At 40.2% G+C, this 23,733-nt stretch overlaps 2 protein-coding genes across 13 annotated transcripts in view; both read left to right on the plus strand.

The window, feature by feature from the left end:
- Nucleotides 1–250: 250 nt before the first annotated feature.
- Nucleotides 251–4,828, plus strand: LOC146555710 (E3 ubiquitin-protein ligase TRIM39-like). The gene is made up of 2 exons (XM_085251743.1): nucleotides 251–355; nucleotides 2,256–4,828. Exon 2 carries the CDS (start codon nucleotides 2,258–2,260, stop codon nucleotides 4,115–4,117), a length of 1,860 nt encoding a protein of 619 aa, XP_085107869.1. The 5' UTR covers nucleotides 251–355; nucleotides 2,256–2,257; the 3' UTR covers nucleotides 4,118–4,828.
- Nucleotides 4,829–8,917: 4,089 nt separating this feature from the next.
- LOC146555711 (ELKS/Rab6-interacting/CAST family member 1-like) overlaps nucleotides 8,918–23,733 on the plus strand; it is a 157,545-nt gene continuing 142,729 nt past the window's right edge. For 11 of the 12 annotated variants that reach the window (XR_014889104.1, XR_014889105.1, XR_014889106.1 and 8 more), the window contains exons 1-4: nucleotides 8,918–9,211; nucleotides 18,445–19,277; nucleotides 21,545–21,622; nucleotides 21,828–21,983. Coding sequence is in view for 9 of the 12 variants with exons in the window: in XM_085250933.1 (XP_085107059.1) it covers nucleotides 18,768–19,277; nucleotides 21,545–21,622; nucleotides 21,828–21,983 (744 nt within the window). In the remaining 3 variants the exon portion in view is untranslated. The remainder of the gene's footprint in view (nucleotides 9,212–18,444; nucleotides 19,278–21,544; nucleotides 21,623–21,827; nucleotides 21,984–23,733) is intronic. The other variant, XM_085250926.1, reaches the window with a different exon arrangement.

Consider the following 23,733-nt stretch of genomic DNA (forward strand, 5'->3'; position numbering starts at 1 on the left):
TATGTCAGTGTTAGCTTAACAAAGAAAAACAAAACACACAAAACACACACACACACACACACACACAAAACCCTTCAACACAAGGACTGGACTGAAAAACATTTTAAAACTATTGCTCAAGACCACTTTTAAAAAATTCCTAAGAAAGTCTGTCTCTTTAGAAGTAAAATATAAAGAAATTAGGGGTTGTTATGCAAAAATAAATAAATAAACAATTTTCTTTTTTAAAAAAAACAACCCTATTTCCTTCGGAGACTGCGCATTAACTGATGGATGATGAAATGGGAAATGAAACTGCACGCCTAATGTGAAAAAGCTGCATTTTGTTTTAAACCTCAACGCTACATTTGGGCAGGTAAGCTTTGACATTTTTTTTATCTTGTGTAATTTCTTTTAAAACACTCCGCAAAGATAGTTGAAACGCCGACGTGATACGGTCAAAACTGGGCGAGGTACGACGGCAGAAATGTGAACCCATCCCCGGACTTTGACGTTGTTTCCGCGTAGAGCTGAGCTCTTAGACGGTCTCTGATAAAGTTAGAAATATAGATTTCTTTTATGCTCGTCTTCTTTTTTTTGGCAACTAGTATAGTTAGGTCATGGTTGTGAACAAACGTCCACACAACGTCGTCTTTTCGACGTACACAGCCTCGTGTTAGCGATGTGCCAAACGCTAATCCGCAAAGTCAGTCAACTTCAACAAATCTCAGGGTTTTGTGGTTGTGCTTTATGAATGTGTGTGTGTGTGCAGTAAGTCACAAGCAGAACACTTTGCTAAAGCTAGTACGATAGGCAAAGAGCAGCAAACTTATTTTTTAAAAACTGTTTGTCTTTTAATAACATGTAACTTTGACTTTCCGGATCTCCACCATGGGATAAGTTCCGTATTTTGCCAGCATAGACTAGAATAGGTTGCTACTTGCCTTGATTTTGTTCTTAAGGTTTCAGTGGAGAAATAATGAATGTGCATATAAGCATATCTTACAACTTCCAACATCTTTGTTTACTGGTTTTGACCCTATTTCTATTTATGTCTTACACATCAAGCTCTTTTTTCTTCCATGAATAACCTGTTTTAAGCAGAGATAATTCTCAAATGAAACATCAAAACAAAACAAACCACATTTACAATCTGATAATACCAGAAGTATCACTTATACATGCACTGGCCAATACATTAGTTACACATTACTGGGCTGGGTTAGCAGCAATGCTCAGGTAGGCTGTGGCGTTTAAATGATGCTCAGTTGGCATTAAGGTGCCCGAAGTGTGACAAGAAAATATCCCCCACACCATTATCCAGCCATCATCAGCCTGAGCTTGATGCAAGACAGCATGGATCCATGCCTTCATGTTGTATATACCAAGACACATCTTCCAATCTTCTGTTGTTCAATTTTGATGAGCATATGTGAATGGCAGCCCAGTTTCCCATTCTTTGTAAATGGGAGTAACGCCTAGTATGGTCTTCTGCTGCTGTAGCCCATCTGCTACAGGGTTCAAGATGCTCTTCCAAGTGCCTTGGCTGTGTAGCCACTGTATAGCATCAACAAGGAATTATCACCCAGAAAACTGGCTTCCTCAGGATATTTCGTCTTTTTCAGACCATTCTCTGTAAACCCTAGAGATGGTCATGCAGGAAAATCTCAGCAAATCAGCTGTTTGTAAAATACTCAAACCAAACCTTCTGGTACAAACAACCATACCACATTCAAAGTCACTTAAATCACCTTTAATTTTCATTCTGATGCTCAGTTTGAACTTCAGCAGCTCATCTTGACCATGTTGATATGCTTAAATGCACTGAGCTTCCTCCATGTGATTGTCTGATCAGATATTTGCATTAATAAGCAGTTTGAATGGGTGTCCCTAATGAAGTGGCTGGTGAGTGTATGTAGCATATTGTAGTAATTCAGTAAATGTCTTAATTAAATTTTTTGGTTTTGGTTTTATATAAGACGGTGCTATAATGTTTAAAGTTACTACTAAAGTGTAGAAGAGCTGACCTGTTGATTTTTGTTTTTACAAATAAGGAATTTAACAAAAAAAACCAAATAATTATATGATATCCAGAATGTTGTTTTCAGTTGTGTTTTCACTAAAGTAAAATATTAGGTCAAACAGATTAATCTCAGCGTTGCTAGCCATATATATGTATAAGTTTTACCTTGAAAGACACTTTTTTATATACAATTTAATGTTTTGTCTATTTGAAATTCTAAGTCGTCTTCATTCTTTGTTCGTTTGTTTTTTAGTCATGGCCTCAGCCAGCAGCTTGCTGTGTGAGGAACAGTTCCTCTGTTCAATCTGCCTTAACACATTTACTGATCCTGTCACTACTCCATGTGGACACAACTACTGCAAGACTTGTATCACAGAGTACTGGGACAGCAGTGATGTAACGCAATGTCCCCTCTGCAAGAAGAGGTTCCGCCGCAGACCTCAGCTTCAGGTCAACACAGAGTTCAGAGATATGGTGGAGTGCTTCAACAGCATGAGAGTAAAGGATGGAGAGGTTCTTGCTAAACCGGGGGAGGTGCCCTGTGATGTCTGTATCGGACCAAAGCGAAAGGCCCACAAGACGTGCCTGGTGTGTTTGACCTCATATTGCCAGGCCGACCTGGAGCCTCATCAGAGAGTTGCAAGCCTAAAGAAGCACAAGCTGATCGACCCCGTATCAAACCTGAAGGGCAGGGTGTGTCAGAAGCATGACAAGATGTTGGAGCTCTTCTGCTGCACAGATCAGGTGTGTATTTGTTTCATGTGCTTGAAAGACGACCACGTGACACACGTAACCATCCCCTCCGAACGTGCTTTCAGAGAGGGGAAAGCCTGGCTTGAGAGCTTAACATCAGAAATGAAAGCAATGGAAAAGACCAAATCCAGTCATGTGAAGGAAGCCAAACGCTCGGCTCGGCAAAACAAGGACGAATCAGAACGAGAGGTAGCAGATATTGCTGTGGTTTTAGGAGCTCTGGTGGCCTCTCTGCTAAAAAACCAGGACGAGCTAATTAAGCTAATCCAAGAGAAGCACAAAGCAGTAGAAACACAAGCTGAAACCCACATAGCTCTGCTGGAAGAAGAAGTAGATGAGTTAAGAAGGGGGATAGCTGAACTGGAAGAGTTTTTACAGACAGAAGACCATCTCCATTTCCTGCACAGCTGCTCGTCCCTCCACTACGTTGCATTCAATAAGGACGTATTTAAACCTCTGTCCCACGGTGTGCCTCCTTTTACAGACAGCCTTTCTAAAATGAGTCAACAGATATATTTGGGGATGGTGAAGAAGTACAGTGCTCAGATAGAAAAGATACTCAGTAAAGAAGTGGGCATGCTTGTTTATGAGCTCAATTCGTCTGATGGCTGTGATGCTGCTGAACAGGCTGCTACAGCAGAACCACTAATGAGAGACAATTTTATTGAAGGAGAAGGGATATCAAGAGAATATGATTTTGAAGAGGAGTGGAGACCACCTCGGGACAAGCTAATGATGATCCAGCTGTGTAATTCGATGACTCTAACTTTTGATCCCCATGTAGCCCATCCAATACTCAAGGTGTACGAGGGTGGCAAAAAACTAACACTTAATATACGTTTACGGCCTTACTCTCCTCTTTTTGAGCGACCATTTTTAAATCAACCCTATGTCCTTGCGACTGAAGGATTCTCCTCAGGCAGATTCTACTATGAGGTTTGTGTCAGCAAGAGTAAAGTCTGGACTTTAGGAGTGGTCAAAGAGTCTGTGAACAAGCACATGGGTTTTCCTCCCACCCCCAAAGATGGAGCCTGGACATTAAGCGCACGGTACACTGGATGGGATGTGCAATATTTTGCCTGTGATTCCGAGATTCTTCTTTTGCATGTGAGACAGACACCCAAAACAGTTGGTGTGTTTGTCGATTACGAGAAAGGAGAGGTCTCGTTCTATGACGTGGATACCAGAACCCTGATGTACTCCTTCACAGGATGTACCTTCACTGAGAAACCATCAACATTAAAAGCTCTTCTGTATTATCTGCTTGGCTTTCGTTTAAGTAACAGGTGCAAGCTGTATCCTATTTTTGGAATCTTTCCGATAGGTAATAATTTTGCCAACCAAATATCCATCACAACTTAACTGTGGACCTCACAACTTAAAGTGCCACGTGTCATTAAGTTGTTATCACTGAGGAAGAGGCTACGTGCTTTTGAATACATAGTGCTAAACATGTTCTGCAGCCAAGACCTCATAACAATTTAGAAGCAGCAGACGTAGTAGTATGACATAGTAACGGAGGATGGATTCATGTACAAAGTAGTTATAAACATAAATGGTTGCATTACCTGTATTTAGCCAGTAGGTAGCACCATTGTTTAGCCATTGTGCTGATGTGCTGCCTTACAAATAAAGGGCCTTGAGGGTGGCATCATGGGAAATTAACTGCATTTATAGTCAAAAATGCTTATATACATATTTTATGCACATGTTAGTTTTGGACTCATTGTCTACAATTTTGCTTTTGACATCACTGACTGTCAACATTTTTACTGTCTTGTGTAATTCAGTCAACAATTTTACTTTTCTTTCAACTTATCATCAGTGCATCCAAAGCAGAGCTGAAGGTTCTGAGTTTTCTGTACAGAGTTTACATGTTCTTCCAGTGAGTGTGTGGGTTTCCCGATGGACTGACGACCTCTCTGAAGTATAACCTCTCCCTTTACAGCTGAGAGCATTTATGAAAATGACTAGATGGATTTACAAAATGCCAAAAACCATCATCTGACGACAAGCTGGGTTTTTGGGGGGTTTTTTGTATGTTGTATTATACTGCTATTAAAAATCTATTTCTTAGAAATTTCTTCTGGACCTTTTTTTTCTGTAACTTCAGATTATATTCACCTATGCCTTGTTTATGAATGCCCAACACATGGAGAATGTTAAAAAAAAAACTTTAAAAATGCTCACAGTTGAAGTTTGCAAACACAGTTTACAAAACCGTGTTGGTCCACCTCTCTCAGGGGGAACTTTAGCCAGCAGACTATTTATACCTTTGTTGTCTGACTGACTGGCGCCGAGGGAACTGGGACACTGTAAATGTGTGTCTGTGTGCATGCGTACTTACTTAGCATCTAGTTGGAAATATTTCTTTAGGATCAGGTGTTAATAGTGCATTAGAGAGACAGATAATGCAATACACTGACTGGTCACCTTTTGCCTGCAGAACTGACTTAATTCTTGGTGGCATACATTCAAAAAGGCGCTGGAAACTTTAATCGGAGGTTTTGGTCCATATTCTGACCCTAACATGTGAGTGTCAGAGCAGAAATCAAGATGCCGAGCTGACAGTAGTGGCAAACAGTGTGGCCTTCTGCTGCCTTAGCCCATCTTCTTCAAGCATTCGGAGATGCTCTTCTGCACACCTTTTTTGTAATGTTAGCCTGAAGCAATCTGGCCATTGTCATTTGACCTCCAGCATTTACAAGGCATTTTTACCTAAATGACTTCTGCTCTCTTGATATTTTCTCCTTTTTGAACAAATCTCTGAAAACCTTAAAGATTGTTGTGTTTAAAAATTTCTAGTAGATCAACAGTTTGTGAAATACTTCCACAACCATGCCACATTCAAAGTCGCTTAAATCACTTGTCTTCCTGATTCTTAGTTTGAACTTTGTCTAAAAGCCTCAATGATTTGCTGCCAATGTGATTGACTGATTAGATATTTGAATTAGCAAGCAGTTGAACTGGTGCATCTAACGAAGTGGCCAGTGAATGTAGAGCAAGAAGATGAGGATAACCTTATGGGAAATCTACAAACATACTGTATGCATGCTGTATTCCAGTCATTTACTCATCAAGCAGCTAGCTCCAGGAGTGCCATAAATCTGAAGTATAACTTACGAGCATCACACTAAAAAGCTGACAGGCCCATTCAGTAAAAGCACAGAAATAAATTAGTAAAATTGATCTTACTACAAATCAAATGTGCTGACTGTCATATGGTATGGAATAAAGAATAACGCAAGACCGACGTAGCTACATTTTTTTGTTGAGAATTTTTGTCACGGCGTGGTGCGCCGGTGTGTTTTTTGAAACAGGACCCAAAAGCAGATGTGGACGAGGTGTTGCAGGTTTAAACAGAAAGCGATCCTTTATTTGGATGATTGCAGGGGTTAAACAAGGAACCCTAAGCAAACTAAATAACACTAAGAAACAAATACTATGAAGTTCTATGACTATGGTGGGGATAACAGACGCCCCGACAATGACATTCAGAAAACAGAGGACTTAAATACACACATGAGGTGATCAGGGGAAGTGGAGACACATGAGGAAACAGCTGACTAGGATAAACATAATGATGCACAGGCAAGAGTAAAACTAACCACATGAACACAGAACACAAGACCCTTTTCAAAATAAAACAGGAAACATGCAGACTTAGACACGACAACACAACTTAACAGGCCTAACACACATAACAGACTAGACAAGGAACCAAACATAACCACACATGACGCATGAACCAGGGAAACTTAGTACAGGGGAGATGACATAACTAAGAAACAGGACTACACAGTAATCTAGAAATTAACTAGGTGAACTAAGCTAAGGCACAAATAAATACAAAAGATACATAAACTCAAACACTGGGTCGCTCGACCCAGGACCATGACAATTTTGTTAAAACATAAAAATACTGTAGACTTTTATGATGAATCTGGCTATTACTGATCTAAAGAAACTAAGGTTTTCATCCAAACGGCCTTCTCACATTCAAGTTAAAATAGTACTCATCCTCAAATCCATCATCTGATAAAATCAATAAAGATCCATTAGTGTGGAGGAAGAAAATCACATAGCCAAAGGTTTACTTTATAAATCCTCTGTGACTGATAGGATAAAGGTTAACTTTACTGGTATTGCCTTCCTTCAGATAAATCCTTGTGCCGTCCTTTTAATGGCCGAGCTTTTTTTCTCATCTTAATATAGATTATTTATGTTTTGGGATGTTTTTTTACCTGCAGAAAAGAACATCAATACAGGGCAGCATCTAATAACATTAGTTACATTTGTGTTTTACAAGTCAGAGGGGCTATTTGTTCTGTCAACAAAAGAACAGGTGATCACCTTGAGTCAGTGTATTAGGTAGTTAACTAATCATACCACATTTATTTTTAAGTCACATTAAACACCTGTACGGACAAATAACATATACAATTTTGCTTTACTGTTTTTTAAGAGTAAGTAAGTTCACATGGACAGAAGATAAATTAAAGGACAAGCCTGAACCCTTGACCACTACAACAACAGGATCCGGTGGCTCTGTTGGCATGGTTTGCTGCCATCGAGAGAAGAGTGAGTGTAAATTAACACTGCTGATTTGTTGAGGATGATTATGATATGACTCATGCGCTACGGCCTTCACAGTCACCAGATCTCACTCCAGTTGAACACTTATATGAGATTCTGGACTAACGTGTTAGACCGCACTTTCCACCAGCATCATGAAAACATGAATCAGGGGAATATTTTTGGGAGAAACACATTTCCAAAAGGTTTGGACAGGGACATGTTTACCACTATGCAGCATCCCCCCTTTATTTTACAACAGTCTTTAAACATCTGGGAAAATCTGAGAGATCAGCTGCTGGACTGTTGGGAGAGCACCGTTGTCCCATTGTTGTCTGATATATGATTCTAAATGCTCAGCAGTCCTTCTTTGTCATATTTTTTTAATGTTTTGTTTCATGATATGTCAAATGTGTCCTACAGGCAGGCCAGCTCAGCACCCAAACTCTTCTAGCGTGAACTATTCAACCATCTATCACAAAATAGATGCAGTATGTGGTTTAGGTTTCATCACTGATGGTGTCTTTCCAAAAGTGCAAGCTGACAGTTCACCCTCCTACCATCATCCTTTTAAACGAGCTTTGGCCCGGGGAGATCCACACCACCGCTGGCTGAAAAGTGTCCCAGTCCATGATAGTAGGTCGTTTACAGGTTGCTGTAGACACTCACTGTTGCACTTCTCTCGTTACCTCCTCTGTATTTGTTGATTACAATTTGAACCAAAAAATTTAAGTTTGGATTCATCATCCCGTAATTTTCAGTCCATTTCTTGTGTATTTTGGCATACCTCATCCTTTTCTCCTTGTTTTTCCCTTTTTTAATATTTCTTAAGGAGAAATCTGCTGTAGAATTTTTATTAGGCCTGAAACTTCTTTTGTCTGCCACACAGTTTGCTTGATTTTTTTAAGGATCTCAAATTTTTGGGTAATAGCTTTTTGGGACTAGCCTTGTTGGCACAAAAATAAATAAATAAATTTTATGCAAGCTAAACAAGTGGTAGACATACCACTGGTTCGTCCCTTGAGTTAGGTGGCTTTTTTATGTTTTTATGCTTACCACTGACCTTATTAGGTCTAAAAAAGAAAGGAAAAGAAAACAAAATTCCTGCGACTATGATTAGGTAAAGGGATTGGACTAAAAATGAGTGAAAATGGAGCCAATGTCCAAAGAAAAACTTTGACCTTCAGAAGCCTGGAGTACTATTGCTCAAGGCCACTCTTTAAGAAATAATAAAAACAATAAGTCTGGCTCCTTGGAAACAGAATATATAGAAACGAGGGGTGGCTCAAGACTTTTGCACAGCAGTGTATGGATGACAGAACTAAAGGAAACCACAATAGGTTCATAGGATCAAACCCAATTTCTATTTGTCTGCAAATTCGGGAAATATAGTATTCTCAGGTATATTTACATGAAAAAGCAGCGATTTAAAAAAAAAAAGTGACACATCACCACGTGATAAATGGATAATAATCATGAGGTGTTTTGTCATTGCGACTTTTAATGAGGATGGTTTGACGTGCACGAGGGAGAGGGAGGGAGAGCGGGATGGAGAGGTGGAAAGGGGAGGGGGCGGGGTACGTGTCGGAGGCGCGCGCTCCACCGTCGTGACGTCACGGGAGCGCCCGAGCAGAGCGGTGGGGAAGCCACCAGTGGTAGAGCTGGCAAAGACGGAAAAGAGGGAAAGATAGAGGAGATAGACAAGAGACGGAGAGGAAACGGGAACACAGCCCGAGACAGAGCGTTTCACCGTCCGCCACCACACGCCACTTTAACCCCTGACAGCAGCAGAATAACTGAAGAGTGTATGTGACTGGCCTTTTTTTCCCCCTTCTCTTTTCTTATTTCACAACCGAGGGCAGGGACGTTAACACAGCCGCAGTGAGTACTGGAAGTTCCTTGCCACTCTTGAGTGTGTGCGTATGTACACACATGCATGCTTTATAACACAGGCCTTTGTGTATCTCTGTGTTTATTTGTTGTGTGTGTGTGTGTTGTAGTCATATTGGCCACTTATTGGGTCAACCCCACATGTGTGGTGTCTCTCTGCGTGTGTGTGTTTGTTTGGATTTGAGAAATAACAGGAACACGGGCACTAACATAATTAAATAATTAATATTTGATGGTCTCCTTTAAGCGAAGCAGCAGCAGAGGCGGCAGCAGTTTTGGGTCAGCTGTGATGGGGCTCTCCGTGCGTGCTTGACTGTCATTGTGGTACAACGACAGTGTGAGCTCCCCCCCCCCCCCCCCCCCCGCTTTTTTATTGTTCAGTAAAGCAGTTGTAGCTGTGCAGCCTGTAGACTTACAACACTACGTCTTGTATTGTACCTCCAAATGCGATTATCAGTCTGCTCGGCGTGTTGCAGGCGGGAGATGAAGCTGACAGCCCTTCTCAAATCCACGCTATGTGGCTATAATATTTCTGTAACATCACAGCGCCCATTTACTGACATTACTGTCTCGGGTTTATCTCATGTGGTATCGCTGATACGCCCTGGGGCACTTGAAGTGTAGGAAGTCGATCGCTTGAGTTAGTGTTTCGTCTCTTCCCCATAATAATCCCGTGGAGACTTTTTTTTTAGTTGTGTTGCAATATTTCCAACAGGATGCTTCAGCTCTTTGTCAGCTGACAGATTGCACGCACTGATTTTGCAAAACCAGTGACAACAGCGTCTTTGCAAACTTTAGCAAAAACATAGATTTGATATGATCGTGTTGATAAAGACAGGACGGTGGGTGGTGGTGGGGAGTGGGGGACGCTCACAGCTCCATTTCTTTGCACCGCCCCTCCTCCGGGAACATCCACTCAGGGAACTGAGCTGCTTCCTTCCATTGAGTTTATTGTAAACACTGGACATTTTTAAAAGCCCAGGCTCCACACACCTTAGTCTGACGAGGCCTTGATGTCATTCTAGCACTCCCTTCTTAGAGTTAGGTTTAGTAGCAATACTAATATGTTTTCTTTTAGCTTAGCATGGCCTGGCTGCAAACTTTTGACACCGACTGAACAATTTCCACACCCCTTAACAGTGTCTCGGTCTCCCTACATCAAAGGTAAAAAAAAAGGGTTTGTCTTGAGGGCCTGAGGCTTTGCAGCAACACCAGCATGTGACACAGAAAGCAGCTCTTCTTATCACAGACTTTGCTTTTACCTTAAGACCGTATAATCTTTGGTGGTTTGTTTGTTTTTTTAATCACTCTGGCAGGGTGAGGCTGTTCCTAGATGGGAAGATGGGTCACCCGCTCCTCTCGCTTTTACTCTTGTTTAGCCTGGCAAGCTGATGATCACATTCTTCTTTAAAGGAGAGCCTGGGGGAGTTGCACGCTCACTTTCTCTTCCATTACACACTCCCAAATTAGTTTTGTTCTTCCCTGGCTTGCGTTAATTGTCTCATCGGTACATTTTCCATATTTGTTATGTAGGCAGAAGCCAAGATTAGATAAGCGCGGTGTGTTGCTGCGTCCGTATGACATCAGTGTATATTTTTTGTGCACGATGTGGATGTGTGTGCTTGTGTACGAGTTATAGTGCATGTATGCATGTATGTTTGCCCAGCCCGCATCTTAGATTAATTTCCTGTGGTACACAATAGCCTGGAGCTGATTGTATCTGTCCCTTATCAGTTTTGGGCTTTCCAGTGACTAAGCCATATTATATGTGTTACAAATAGGACCAGTGGCATGGACCAAAGTTGCAAATTTTATATCTGTATCATGCCAAGATATCTACTGCCTAACACTGAATTCACTGTTTACATAAAGGCCTCTTTCAAGGCATTTCAGAAAATAATCTATAGCTGATCCTAAATAGACTGTCTGAAGTGATAAAGGTGGGCTTTTTTTTTTTTTACTAAAATCACACAGAAAAGTGTTACAGGTGTTAAAAATATGTTTAAATGCATTAATCAGTATGGATGATGGTTTCTTTTTGTGGCATCAAGTCAGATATCCCTAATAATGCATTGCTTAAATACAAACAGCATCATGGGATTAGCTATGAAGTGCACAGTTGTCATAAATGAACCCCAGTAATCTTAAATACATTGTGATGTAGTGAGCAACAATACTGGGAGTGACCTTTGGCCTAAATCTATCAAGCTGCTCAAATAGAAAATGGACTTGTGTGAAAGATAAAAGCTATTATCCTTCACCTGGGTTAGGGTTAGGGTTAACCCTTACCTGCAAACCATTTAAAAAAAGCTTTTAGTCTGACTTGCGTGAGTCCTAGGTGCCTTCTTGGTAAGGTGTTTCAAGTTTGTTCAACTGTGATGCACACCAGAGGGAAGACCCTCTGGTGTGCATAGACTGGCACTGTCATAACCTGGATGGACCCAGATAAGCAGCAGAAAATGTATGTATGGATGGATAAATTAGAGCTATAGTGTCATTACAGCACTTGTAGCTTAAAAATGAGAGTAACCACTAAGCCACAAAGGTTGGATAAATGTTGGATAAATCAAAATGTGAGTCAAAATGTGCGCAAACGTAACTACTCTTGAAAAAGAGCAGTCGGCTTTTCAAAGGAGTAATCCTGTTGCAGGTTTAAAAAAACCCTAGTGAACAGCCGGCATCTCTTTAAATCTTGCGTTCGGAAACGAGTACGTCTCTCCCCTTCAGCGGGGCTGTCGAGATGACTTTCAGTGTGATGTGTAACCCCGGACAGCACCAGTGAGTCCTTTCCAGCCACATCAAATCACAACGAGCCTGACAGGAACAGAGAGTAATGGAGAAATAGTAATATTCAACATGAACATAATGTGTTTTTATGAGCCCCAGTCCTCAGGCGGGAGTCGAACTTTGTCAAAATTGTCTCCCACACTGAAATACCAGCCGGCTAAGTATAGGTTGAGTGGTGTGTGTGTTTTTGTGTCGCACTGTGCGGTGTGACGGACGGATGTGTGGTTGCCACATAAATAGAACATGCTGAACACCTTCAGGAATGCTGATGGTAAAAGAGAGAGGCAGTGAGAGGAAGCGAAAGCATCAGGGAGACAAGGGAGAGTCAGAGAGGGAAAGGAGGCATTATAGGAATGAGTGTGATGAGAGAAAACAAGACATTCAAGTCTAGGTATTCTAACCAAGCACCATCTGCCGCTCATATTAGGTAACAAAATCAAAAAAGCCTTCTTTCTCGACCAGATTTTCTGTTTGAGCCATCTAGGATGTCTGCCTGGTCCTATCACAAACTCTGCATTTGTATCTGCATCATTAGAGCTAATTAAAACTACTATAATCAATAGTCTTTTTTTATCTTGGCTGAAGATTACATGACTGCTTCTATGTGTTTAAGATAATCAGCTGAGCTGCAGAGCTTTGTATCACATTATAGGTAGTTTTGATTTTACAGCATACATTTTTATCCACTCATAGCACTGTTTTCAGCTGCAGCAGGGAGCTGTTTATTAGCATAAAATCTCTAAAAACCCAGCTCAACACTACTTACCAGTCACTAACTGCTAGACAGCAATGCTAGTAATTATATGGTAAATACCCTGGAGCCTTTAGCATCTAAAAACCCTTCTGTTTCCATCAGAAACTGGTGTAAAACAGCCAGAAATAGTGAGGATTGGATATGTATTTATTAGCTAGGGAAAAGTACAATTTTGATATGAAGTATAACATTGTTCTGTAGGTCCTACATATCTTGTTGTCTCCTAACAAGTTAACTTTAGTGAAGTGTAGTTATACTGTTATTGTATAGAAAGCTTCTTTTTTTTTTTTTTTTTTACTGAAAATGCCCAAAAGTTATTTATTTGTCTGGGATTAGATTTTGACTTACACATTGATCTGTGGTTATTTTGTAATACAAAAATAACTGGGGTTTTTCCACTCTCAATGTACATAATGGATGTCTACACTCAAAATTTAAGTGCTTGCCGTTCAACCATAAATACTTCTATGATTGTTATAGTTTCAGCATCTAAGGGTGCACGAAATTGTTACCGGATTATCAGGTCAGAGCAAATCTTTGGGGAGCCTTTCCATTTTTGTTAAAGGCCTGAAAATCTCTCAGTGAGCTCCTGACAACCAAGGTCACTGGTTGGCAAGTGGTCACCGGGAGCTGCTTTGGTTGCTATCAAATTGCCATACTCATTCGTAGTATCGTGTATGGAAGACATCTTTTTTGGATGTACAATTTTGGTCCACTGAAGGGGTTGTTTTGTTTCTTTTTTTCTACGTCTAATGAACGTCTAGTGTTGATGTCCGTAGGAACTCTAAGTACGGGTTATTTATAATCCAAATGCGCTCATTGTGGACGTCTTTTCAATGTCAAACCTAGACTCATTTTAGATGTAGTTTTTATGATGCTTCTATAGGCTCTGTTGTCCAATATTTCCAGAAGGTGGAGGACACGTTTTCTTTACAGAAACATATCTCAGTGGCGGCGCAGGCTCTTGACGCTAAAACAAAAGTGAGCAGCTGCACGGTGGATTTCGAGCAGAAATGTCCCCAGCTTCTCGTAGGTAGTTTGCATAATGTGCGTATCAACAAAGACCGTCGAGCAGATAGTCCCGTTCATACACACACACTTGCACAAACTTCTTGTACTTTCTGTCGCAACTTCTCTACGTCCTGCTGAAACACTGTTGAACCATGTGTGAAATAAATAAAGAAATGAAATGAATCACAACCACATTTACAACCGCATTAGCTGGGGAATACACAGATTGCTAGGAAGTCGCTAACTGGTGTTTAGACCTGCGTGACTGAAGCCATAATCCCATTGTACTCAGATTGTCTATAATTCACTTAAAGGGCACTCACATAACAGCTAAATTGTCAAAATAGTTTTTTTTTAGACCTGTTATAGACAAAATGATCAGTTTTAATAGTCACAAAAACATTACTGATGATATTTATGGAATAATAATAAGCTTTTCTCACAAAGAAGCTTGCCCATAAGACATCCTGGTAATCCATGTTGATTGGACAGTTGAAAATTTATGACATGGCATGCTCCAAACAATAGATGAAAGGTGCATAGTTACATCAAACTTCTTCTATCAAAAAAAGAAAAAAGAAAAGTGAAACTGGAAGTTCCAAGAGTGGGAGTTCTTAGAGACTGTCTCTTCTTGCACCTTCTGATTCGTTGCTATTATGTTACCAATCCTTGGTAGTTTAGTTGGGTATTTTAGAGGTTCAAGAAAACATTAACAAAGCAAGTGTTGCAACTTGCAGCCATCTTTGATGCCCGTATCTAATGAACAGACAGAATCAGTCACCTTATTTCAGTGATCACTGGTAAAGGTATAGTATAGTCAGATCCAGTAAAAGTTTCTAAAAGGTTTATCAGTTTTTCCCAAAAAAATAATGTTCAGAAAGCTTCCCCCCCCACGAGCCTTACTTCTATTACACTTGAGCACAGTGCACAACATTAGCGATCAGTGTGTCAAAGTTCCAACTTGAACAGCAGCTCCAGTTGAAATGGCCGTGAACCTCAGTTATATGGATGTGTCAGTAGAACAGCATAATAAGCTAAAATGTTTCCCGTGTTGCGTGTCATTGTTCTAGAATTCTCTGGATTTTCAAAAGACATTGTGGCTTTAGCAGAGCACCACAGAGAGCTACATCAGCACCAATACTGAAAACTGCTCAAACAATATTTCTAATCGAATAAGGCAAAAAAATAAAAATAAATTTACTGTTTAATCGTTCACACTGATTTTCCCAGTGTCTTCAAGTGCAGCAAACTCCAGCTGCTGATGAATACTGAAAGACGGAAAAGCTCTGATCTGATTTAAGCCAGTGAATAGACCTTAGGTGTAGTTTTACTGTTTCCAAGGTCAAGAATGACCTCATTGAACTTTCAGTGTAGCATTGTTTAATAGATGTTTCTTAAGGCTGAGCAATATTGCCCTTTTTACATTTGTGAGAAATGGCGTGAGGAAGGGCAAGCCTCTTGACAGATGGGTCTTGGAGAGTCATATGCTAGTGCTCATTTGATCTCATGCATCATAGGTGGGTTTGTGTGAGTTGTTGGTGGTGTTTTTGTTGTGTATTTTTGGACCTCTGGCTCTGGCTATCAAACCAACACAAGCCTCAACCTGTGAGATACACTGGTGGTTTATTCATGTGACCCTCAGACTTGAACATCAGAAAACACAACACAGGCAGTGCTGTGTTTTCCATGAGGTCCTCAAGGAAATAAAAGTAAAGAGAGTCTGTGTGTGTGATAGATTCTGACTGTACGTTGTGTACCCTGCCTCTTGTCCAATATCTTATTGCCACAACCACTCAGTGCCCAATGTAGTTTGTCAGTCATAGCAATTTGAAAATCAGCCTTGTATGTGCCCACAAATGCTTAAATAAAACCTAAAAAAGACTTTGACTCTGTAGATTTTTCTATTAAAGCAAGAATTGGGACGTGAACACTTGGATTATCTACAGGTCATCAGATCTTTAGGGAAGGAGGAAGAAAGCCCCCAATCCACCCTTTCTGTCTCCATCTCCACAGACTCATGTTCAAATCAAGCGTTAGATGTATCTGTGTTTTTAATGACACGATCACTCACTGCGGAAACTTGAAATGTTTCTATTTGGATTTTTTTCTGTATGGATGGATTCAGCTCTCCGTATATATTCATTTTACTCAGTTTTGATCTGTGTGAATGTGCATGTCCATACTGTATGCCAGTGTGTGCATGCGTGGGTGTGTGCCTGTGCTAGAGGGAGGTCTTTGGCCTGTTTCTATCCAGGTGTGTGTTTTTGGCCCGTGGGGGGATAGAGCAGATGGTCCCTGTTTTTGTTTCAGAGTGTATGAGTGTGTGTGGCTGTAACTGACTGGCTGTCAGTAACGTTTCCCTGACCAAAGCTCTGTGCCTAGCAGAGCATCACTGGGGAGTATACGCCTGTTTAAAGCCAGGCTCGGGTGAAGGGAAATTCAGATTGTTTGACTGAGGGGCTGCACAACTCACATACTCAGGGAAACTAATTAAATAATAAAACTAAGGAATGGACTTTTTTTTGTTTACATCTAACTTTTATTGCTAATATTATTCTTTTTATTTTGAATTGATGCCCCAAAGTAAATGCAACAATTTAGATATGACCTTGCAGATAAACATCAGCTTCAAGATAAAACAGCTATATGTAAGTAGAGGGTAAATATTTCTGCATTTTCTGTAAGTATTATTGTTTAATAGTGAAAAGGCAAGGCGCAAGAAAAACAAGTTTCCATTCTTGTGTGCGCTGACTGTATCTGAAGCTGCACTTCTTGTAAGAGATATGGATCGGATGACCAGTGTGGGTGTCCATTGGGTCCACTGACCTGAAGATAACATCACTGGCTTAAAGAGTAGCCAAACAATGAGAAATTCTGAAATTCTATACCGACGAGTATACAGACCAAATTGTTTTAGAGTTTGAAATATACTCTGTATACTAAAGATGGGTGTCAGCACAGGAAAATAACTAAGTCGCTCTAAATAAAAGACTAATAAGATATGGAAACATCCTCCAGACTGAAGCACTGATTTGTTGGATGGTGTGAAAGAGAAAGTTTTCACAGGTCTCTGCAGAGTCCTGTGAAAAATCCACTCCATGATTCAGTAGCTTGTGGAATAACCTTTAGGAACAGTAACTTGAAGTAATCGTTTTCTGCATGACTTCATCATTCTCTGTTGTGGAGGAATTTCGGCCCGTTCTTTACACCAGAAACAGCGTTTCAGTTGCTTTTTGGGCGATTGCAACACCTTAATTCTTTTCTTTTTTTCATCTTCGGATCTCACATTTTTTTCTCTTTTCATCAGCCACAGTGTTGTAGATTCGCAGCTGTTTCTAGGATCGTCACCAACATCGCCAAAAAACATATTCGAGGGCTCTTTTGTAGTGAAAAAAACTTATAGAAGCTGTGAACATGCTGTTAAGTTGGGAATTTTAACACAAGAGTCTGCATTTACTCACTTTTACCATTTTCCACCCCTAGACATTGGTGCTCAGTCTGTAACTTAGTCCACTCGATTCATAATTAGTGGGTTTCACATACTACATACAGTTTTGAAACCCTGGAAGCTTATAGCCTTCATGAAAGGAAGTTTGAAATTTCAGAAACCTGAAAGACATTTATCACAAACATGTGAGCCCAGGCTCATAAATCATGTTCAAAATATTTGGGATTACTCCTTTAAATTGATTACACAGGCGAGCGCAGCCGGGATGGCGTGTTTCATTTTTAGCACCACAATAAAAAAATTTAAAAGAACTGTTTGATGTGACTGACTGATCAATTTTAGTAAGTTATTTTTTATCCAACACACACTCGCACGCACAATTACCACTGTAACTGATCTCTTTATTGAGGCTTTAATAGAAATACAGACTGCTGGAAATTTATTCATCATCTTTTTTAAACACGATTTTTTTCTTGGCATCTTATTGCATAATTAAATTGAATTAAATGAAACAAACAAGCAAACAAACAAAAAAAATGTAACTGACTGAAATGAACAGAGGCAAAGCAAAGCTTGTTCCAAATATGAAGTCAGCTGATTGAATGTTATCTGATGCTGCACAGCTCTAGGACATGGTGCACGGTGTGATTAAGAACAAGGCATAACGGGTGGTGGAGAGACAAAGCAGCCTTTGTAGAAAAAGAAATCAGCCTTAATTTTTTTTGCTGTGAGTGTGCATATACTGTAGCTCAGTGTAATACTCTTGCCAGTAAGGTCGTCCTTTAACCTGCTGTTAATTTATGCTGACATCTGTGGCAGCTTTACGCCTGGCTGCTAAGTGTGCCTTAAGTGTCTTTGTGGACACAGTTTTGTGGCCACTGCTGCAGTGCAAATGCTGCAGCAATGACTGTCTGAAATAGTCAAGCTTCCATCTAGAAACTCAAGAGGCATTTTCAGTCACATTTTGTCTTGTTAGCAGATTAACATAAAAAAAAGTCATTCAAAATAAAAACAAGTAACGAAACCGTTGCTATGACCGGCAAATGTTGTGCAATTTATTTCACATCAGATCGCTTTTGTATTTGCTAGCTACACTCAGAGATGTGATTACCCAGCTACTGTGCTGAACCAAACCACAGCCTAGTAAAAATCGTATTCCTTTGTGCCTTAAGTGCAGCTTGTCTTTGTCCAGTAATCAAGTCTCTTCATCTCTTTTCTTTTTAGGTGATCCCATCATCCAAGCCCTTGTTGACTGCCTCGCTTGCTTTATCCAGAGGGATGCCCTATTGATTCCTACTTTCTAACAAAGCCCATGGATTACAGCAAGGGTGTTGAAAAGGCCTTGATCACAGCTGCATCACCACTATGACATATTTCAAGTCAAAAAGAGCCCAAGTTGAAGACTGACTGATTTTCTTTTTGTGGGGGACATCCATCTAACTTTTTTTTTAATTTTTTTAAATTTTGAGCATGTTTTTCTTTGATTAAGTTGATTTACTTGTTCGATCACACACATCTCTGTAGTGCACGCCACTCTTCCTGTCACCATGTACGGCAGTTCCCGTTCCGTCTCAAAGCTGGATGTTGTTGGATCCAATGGGAACGGGTCAGCATCTGGGAGTCCCGGTCGCTCCCCACGCCTGTCTCGCTCCCCACGTTTAGGACACCGGCGAAACAGCAGCAGCAGCTCCACTGGAGGACTTACAGGCACTGGTAAAACCTTATCCATGGAGAATATTCAGTCTATTAATGCTGCCTATGCAACTGGTGCCATGTACTTCACTGACACAGCTGAAGACCCGGTCGGCGTTGGGAGTCTGAGCAGTGGGTTGAATCCCTCGCTGCCCAAAAGCACCATGACCCTGGGGAGGGCTGGGGCCAGGGTCCCCTATGGGGTCAGAGCGGCTGTAATGGGGAGTAGTCCTAATATAAACTCTGGAGGAGGAGGAGGAGGAGGTGGAAGTGGAGCGCTTGTACCCAGTGATGCAATAGCGTTTGGTGGGGAAATGCAAAACCAGTCTCCACAGGCGGCTACTGTGCCTCACTCTATGAGACAGGTAAAGTGCTGAATTTTCTTATTTTCAGGACAGAATTTTGTATATAGCATATATGACATACCTAAAGTGTGGTAGAAGGGAAAACATTTTCAAAAGGTGCTGTATTATGTAAATACCCAATGGTGATTTTTCTAGTTCAGCTTTTTGGTTTTGAGATGTCAAAATTCACTTTTCTCTCAATTTAAGCAAAATACAGAAATCTGAAACAAGCATTAAAAAAGAGAGAAGTGTCGGTGATAAATCTCAAACTCATTTTACATCATGAGCCACATGGGACCACTTTGGTCTTAACTGACCAGTTAGACTCCTTTTTCTGTCAGAGTAAAGAAGTATAGAAAAATTTTAATATCAAAAAGAAATTTCAGCAATAAATGTCAGTTTTTCTGCATAGAAAAGAAACGCTGCTTTGAGCTTAAATTGTAAAATTATAGAAAAAGTTGTGCTAACTCACTGTGCTGACTGTCCTGCAATTATAAAATGGATAATTTTTGTTAATTGATAGAATGCCCTCTTTTTTTTTTGCGATCCTACTGCAGTAATCATGGATTTCATTAGTAAATAGTGAATAAACAGGACCCTCCTGTCATTTAATTGTTTATCTGTTACTTATTTACTTTGGTGTAGTATGAAGTGCCATGAGGAAGGTCCGTATCAGTAAGAAAAGCTGTAAAACTAATGAAAATACAGTTAAAAAGTCTAAAATTTATGCGCTTCTTCAAAAGCATTTTCCAAAGCAATCCAGTTGGGCACTTTGGAGTTTTAGGCTGATCAATTATGGCCCTGTGCCTCATGTTTAACACCCGTGGTCTAGATGCAGCATGTGGGATTTTTGAGTTGAATGGTTAATTTTTCCTCTTAAGTCCGCCCTACACCAAATGAAACAACAAAAGTGTGGGCATTCACACAGTGTGTTTAAATAGACTAAGGTCTGCCGTCCTACTCCCTCTGCACTATTAGTCATAACCTGCTAGCTCATCTCTGAAGAGTTAGCTCGCCTCCTCCACTTGTTTCTTATTTCTTTAAAAAAGCAGCAAAAATAAAATTTATCTCTTCAGCTGTAATTACTGTTACAGGGTTTTCTATTCTGCATTTCACACGCATGTTTTCCTTAACCTGGTCTACTTTTGCACTTGCAAAACTGGCTCTGCGCACAGCCTAGAAACCTCAAATAAGTTTTTCAAAGCCAAAGCAGAGTCTGTTTGTTAAAAATGAATCTGAGTTCTGTTTAATTCTTAATAGAGTCGTTCTGGTGGTATCATGAATGAAACATTGATATTTTAAACATTTTCTCATTCCTGGTGAAATGTTTTATGTAGTATATGAAGGGAATTTAAGCAGTTATTCATGACCTGCTAAAATACACTCAGTGGCCTCTGTATTAGGTACACCTCGCCAGCACTAGGTATTTCCTTCATAATTGCCTTAACTCTTCATGGCATAGATTCAACGAAGTGCTAAAACTATTCTTCAGAAATTTTGGTCTATACTGATGTGATGGCATCACACAGTTGCTGCAGATCGATCAGGTGTACATCCACGATGCACCTGTTCTACCAGACTGTGCTATATTGAATTGAAATCTGGTGACTGTGGAAGCCATCTGAGTGCAGTGAACTAATTGTCATGTTCAAGAATCTGTTTGAAGTGATTTTAGCTTTGTAACATGGTGTGATATCCTGCTGGAAACAGTGTCCTCATCAGGAGATGGGTACACTTTGGTCATAAAGGGATGGATATCGTCAGCAACAGTGCTCAAATCGGCTGTGCACATTGTGAACTATGGGGCCCAACCCCTGGCAAGGAAATATGTTCCATACTATTACACCATCACCATCATCCTGAACCATTGATACAAAGCATGCCCACATACCTAAATGCAAAGTCGCTGCCATATGATTGGCTGATTAGATATACAAGCAGTTAAACACATGCACCTAATGAAGGGGCTGATGGGTGTATATCTCGAATACCCTGTTCTGATCTTCTAGCGATTAATTATTTGCCTTGTTAGACTTTAAAGGCAGTAACTCTCCCAAATGGCTGCGCATGTTTGTTTTTTCAGATTTGTGTGGAATTTCAGCGTCAGCTGTTGCTTTTGCACAGAGTGCTTCATGTTCAGTGTTGTCGTCCAAGATCACTTCACAAACTGCGAGCAGTGGCAGCTTCAAACAGAAAAAATGAAAATGATACGGATGAGCAGAAACTTTTAACATTAATGGTGAAAAACATAGTGGACTAATACTGTTTGTGTGTGTGTGTGTTCTCAGGTGAGAGAAGGTGCAATGTCAGACCTTCAGACTCAGTTGAGAGAAGTGCTGAGGGAGAACGAACTGCTGCGCAGAGACGTAAGAACACTTGTACTCGTACACCCACGGCTATGAAGATAAATTCATTTATAATGCAACATATGATATCTTCTGTTTGTTTCATTGTGACCTCCTGTGGGAATTGCTGTTGTAAGATTATAGCTATAAGGAGAATTTACTTATGCAAACAAATAAACACATTTATTAACATGAAGTCACTGTGCTTGATTTTGTATTCCAACAGCTAGAGGCCAAAGAGTCCAAGTTGAGTTCTTCTATGAACTCCATTAAGACGTTCTGGAGTCCAGAGCTGAAGAAAGAGAGAGCGCTGAGGAAGGATGAGGCCACAAAGATGGCTGTCTGGAAGGAACAGTACAGAGTCGTACAGGAAGAGACACAGGTAGGGAAATGATGTGTGCGTCTGTGTGTGCTTGTTTATGTCTCTGTGTGTTTCTGTGTTGCAAAATCTAATACAGTGATTCATTGTTTATATCCCTGGACTGTCTTAGCTCACTGCTCAGCTGAAGAACAAATTAAGACATGGACAGAGCAGTATGTCAACTTTAATATCCTGTTTAGACTTCAGTTATTTCCCCCATCATTTCAGCTCATCCTGGATTTGTAGAAAGTCTTTATAGCTGTTGCTTTAGACAGCTTTTAGCCTCAACTAGCTCTGGCATAGCTCTTCCTCTCAATTTAGCCCCATTTTTTAAATGCAAAAATGCTAAAGAAATGATATCCTGATAATTTTTTTGGACTGTTCTGGTGGATTTGTCTTGCTGCTGCAAGGCATCAGCAAAGATGAGTAAACAGATGAAATAGGCTGCTTGGTTGGGGACTCCCAGCTGTCTGTTGTTGCTGAAGCCATCTGGATAAGAAAGCGATGCAGCAGGCTGAAATATTACACAAGTGATGACACGCAGACATGTGCACTTGCAGTCACTCACACTAAGTAACACAGCATGGAAGATGCTAGCAGCAAAGGGCCAGCAGTTTAGAGGTACTTCACAACGTGACTAACTGAGAAGATACGAAGACGCAGTTTCCCCTGTTGCCTTCTCCCTTTCTCGCTCTCTCACTTTCTTAAGCTTTGGAAGCGTTTGTTGCACTTAAGGGAACACAATGTGTTGTTGTCAACTCACTTAATATTTTTACTTTACCTATCTCTGTCGGCTTTACTCCACAGGAAGAGGAGGTGAACTCAAAGGGAAAGGAGAAACTAGCACAAGCATAAATGACAACGCTAAGCAATGACTCTAAACTGAACTGAAAACAGAGTAGTGAAAATAAATAGGACAAATAATGCAAAATTGATTTTTTTTTCTTTTGTTGTTTATTTATCTTGATACTCTTGTCCAATTCAGTGCATTTATAGACTTGCATGTCCAAGCCCAGTGTAAAAAAAAGAAAAATATGTAAATAAAAAATAAAAACAGAATGCAATGATTTTCAAATCTTATAACAGAAGCTGTCAGCTGATTTTAATTCGATGGGAGCAACATGTGTCAAAGATATGAGAGATGGAACAAAAAAAAATATGGCAAAAGAAGCAGCGGTAAGAACATTTTGAAACTAATTATGTTAAATGGCAATAGATAGAATGCAATTATCTGGAATAAAATCCATCTGTAATTTCAGAATAATGTTCCTCATCTTAGAATTGCCACGACTATGAATAATTGAAAATCTAGAGAAATCTCTGTGCGCAGGGACGGAGGACAATACTTAATTTTGTATGCCTGTGGCATTCAGGCCCTCAGATAGCACTGGATGAAATAACAGCCATGATTCTGATGGGGAGACCACTGCACAGGGTCAGGAAGACTTTTAGAAATCACCGTAAGTGAACATAGTTCACCGTGCCATCTACAAATATAGGTCATGCAAACAAAGTAGCAGCCAAGTGTGGATGTGACGGAAACACTGCTCTCTGGGTCAAAGCTCATTTAAAATGGACTGAGGCAAAGTAGTCAGACAAATCAAAATGTGAAATACATTTAGGAAAAAATGGACATTGCATCCTATGAGGTAAAAAGGAGCGACACCATCTGGCTTCTTATACGATGCAATTTTATTTATATATCACGTTTAAAGCCAGGGGGTACACCAAAGTGCTTCACAGTAAAAATAACAGTAAATGATTACACTAA

This window comes from Mchenga conophoros, linkage group LG17 (assembly GCF_057382185.1).
Source record: "Mchenga conophoros isolate Kocher_MC1m ecotype Shallow Benthic linkage group LG17, M_conophoros_male_GT1.1, whole genome shotgun sequence".
Lineage (NCBI taxonomy): Eukaryota > Metazoa > Chordata > Actinopteri > Cichliformes > Cichlidae > Mchenga > Mchenga conophoros.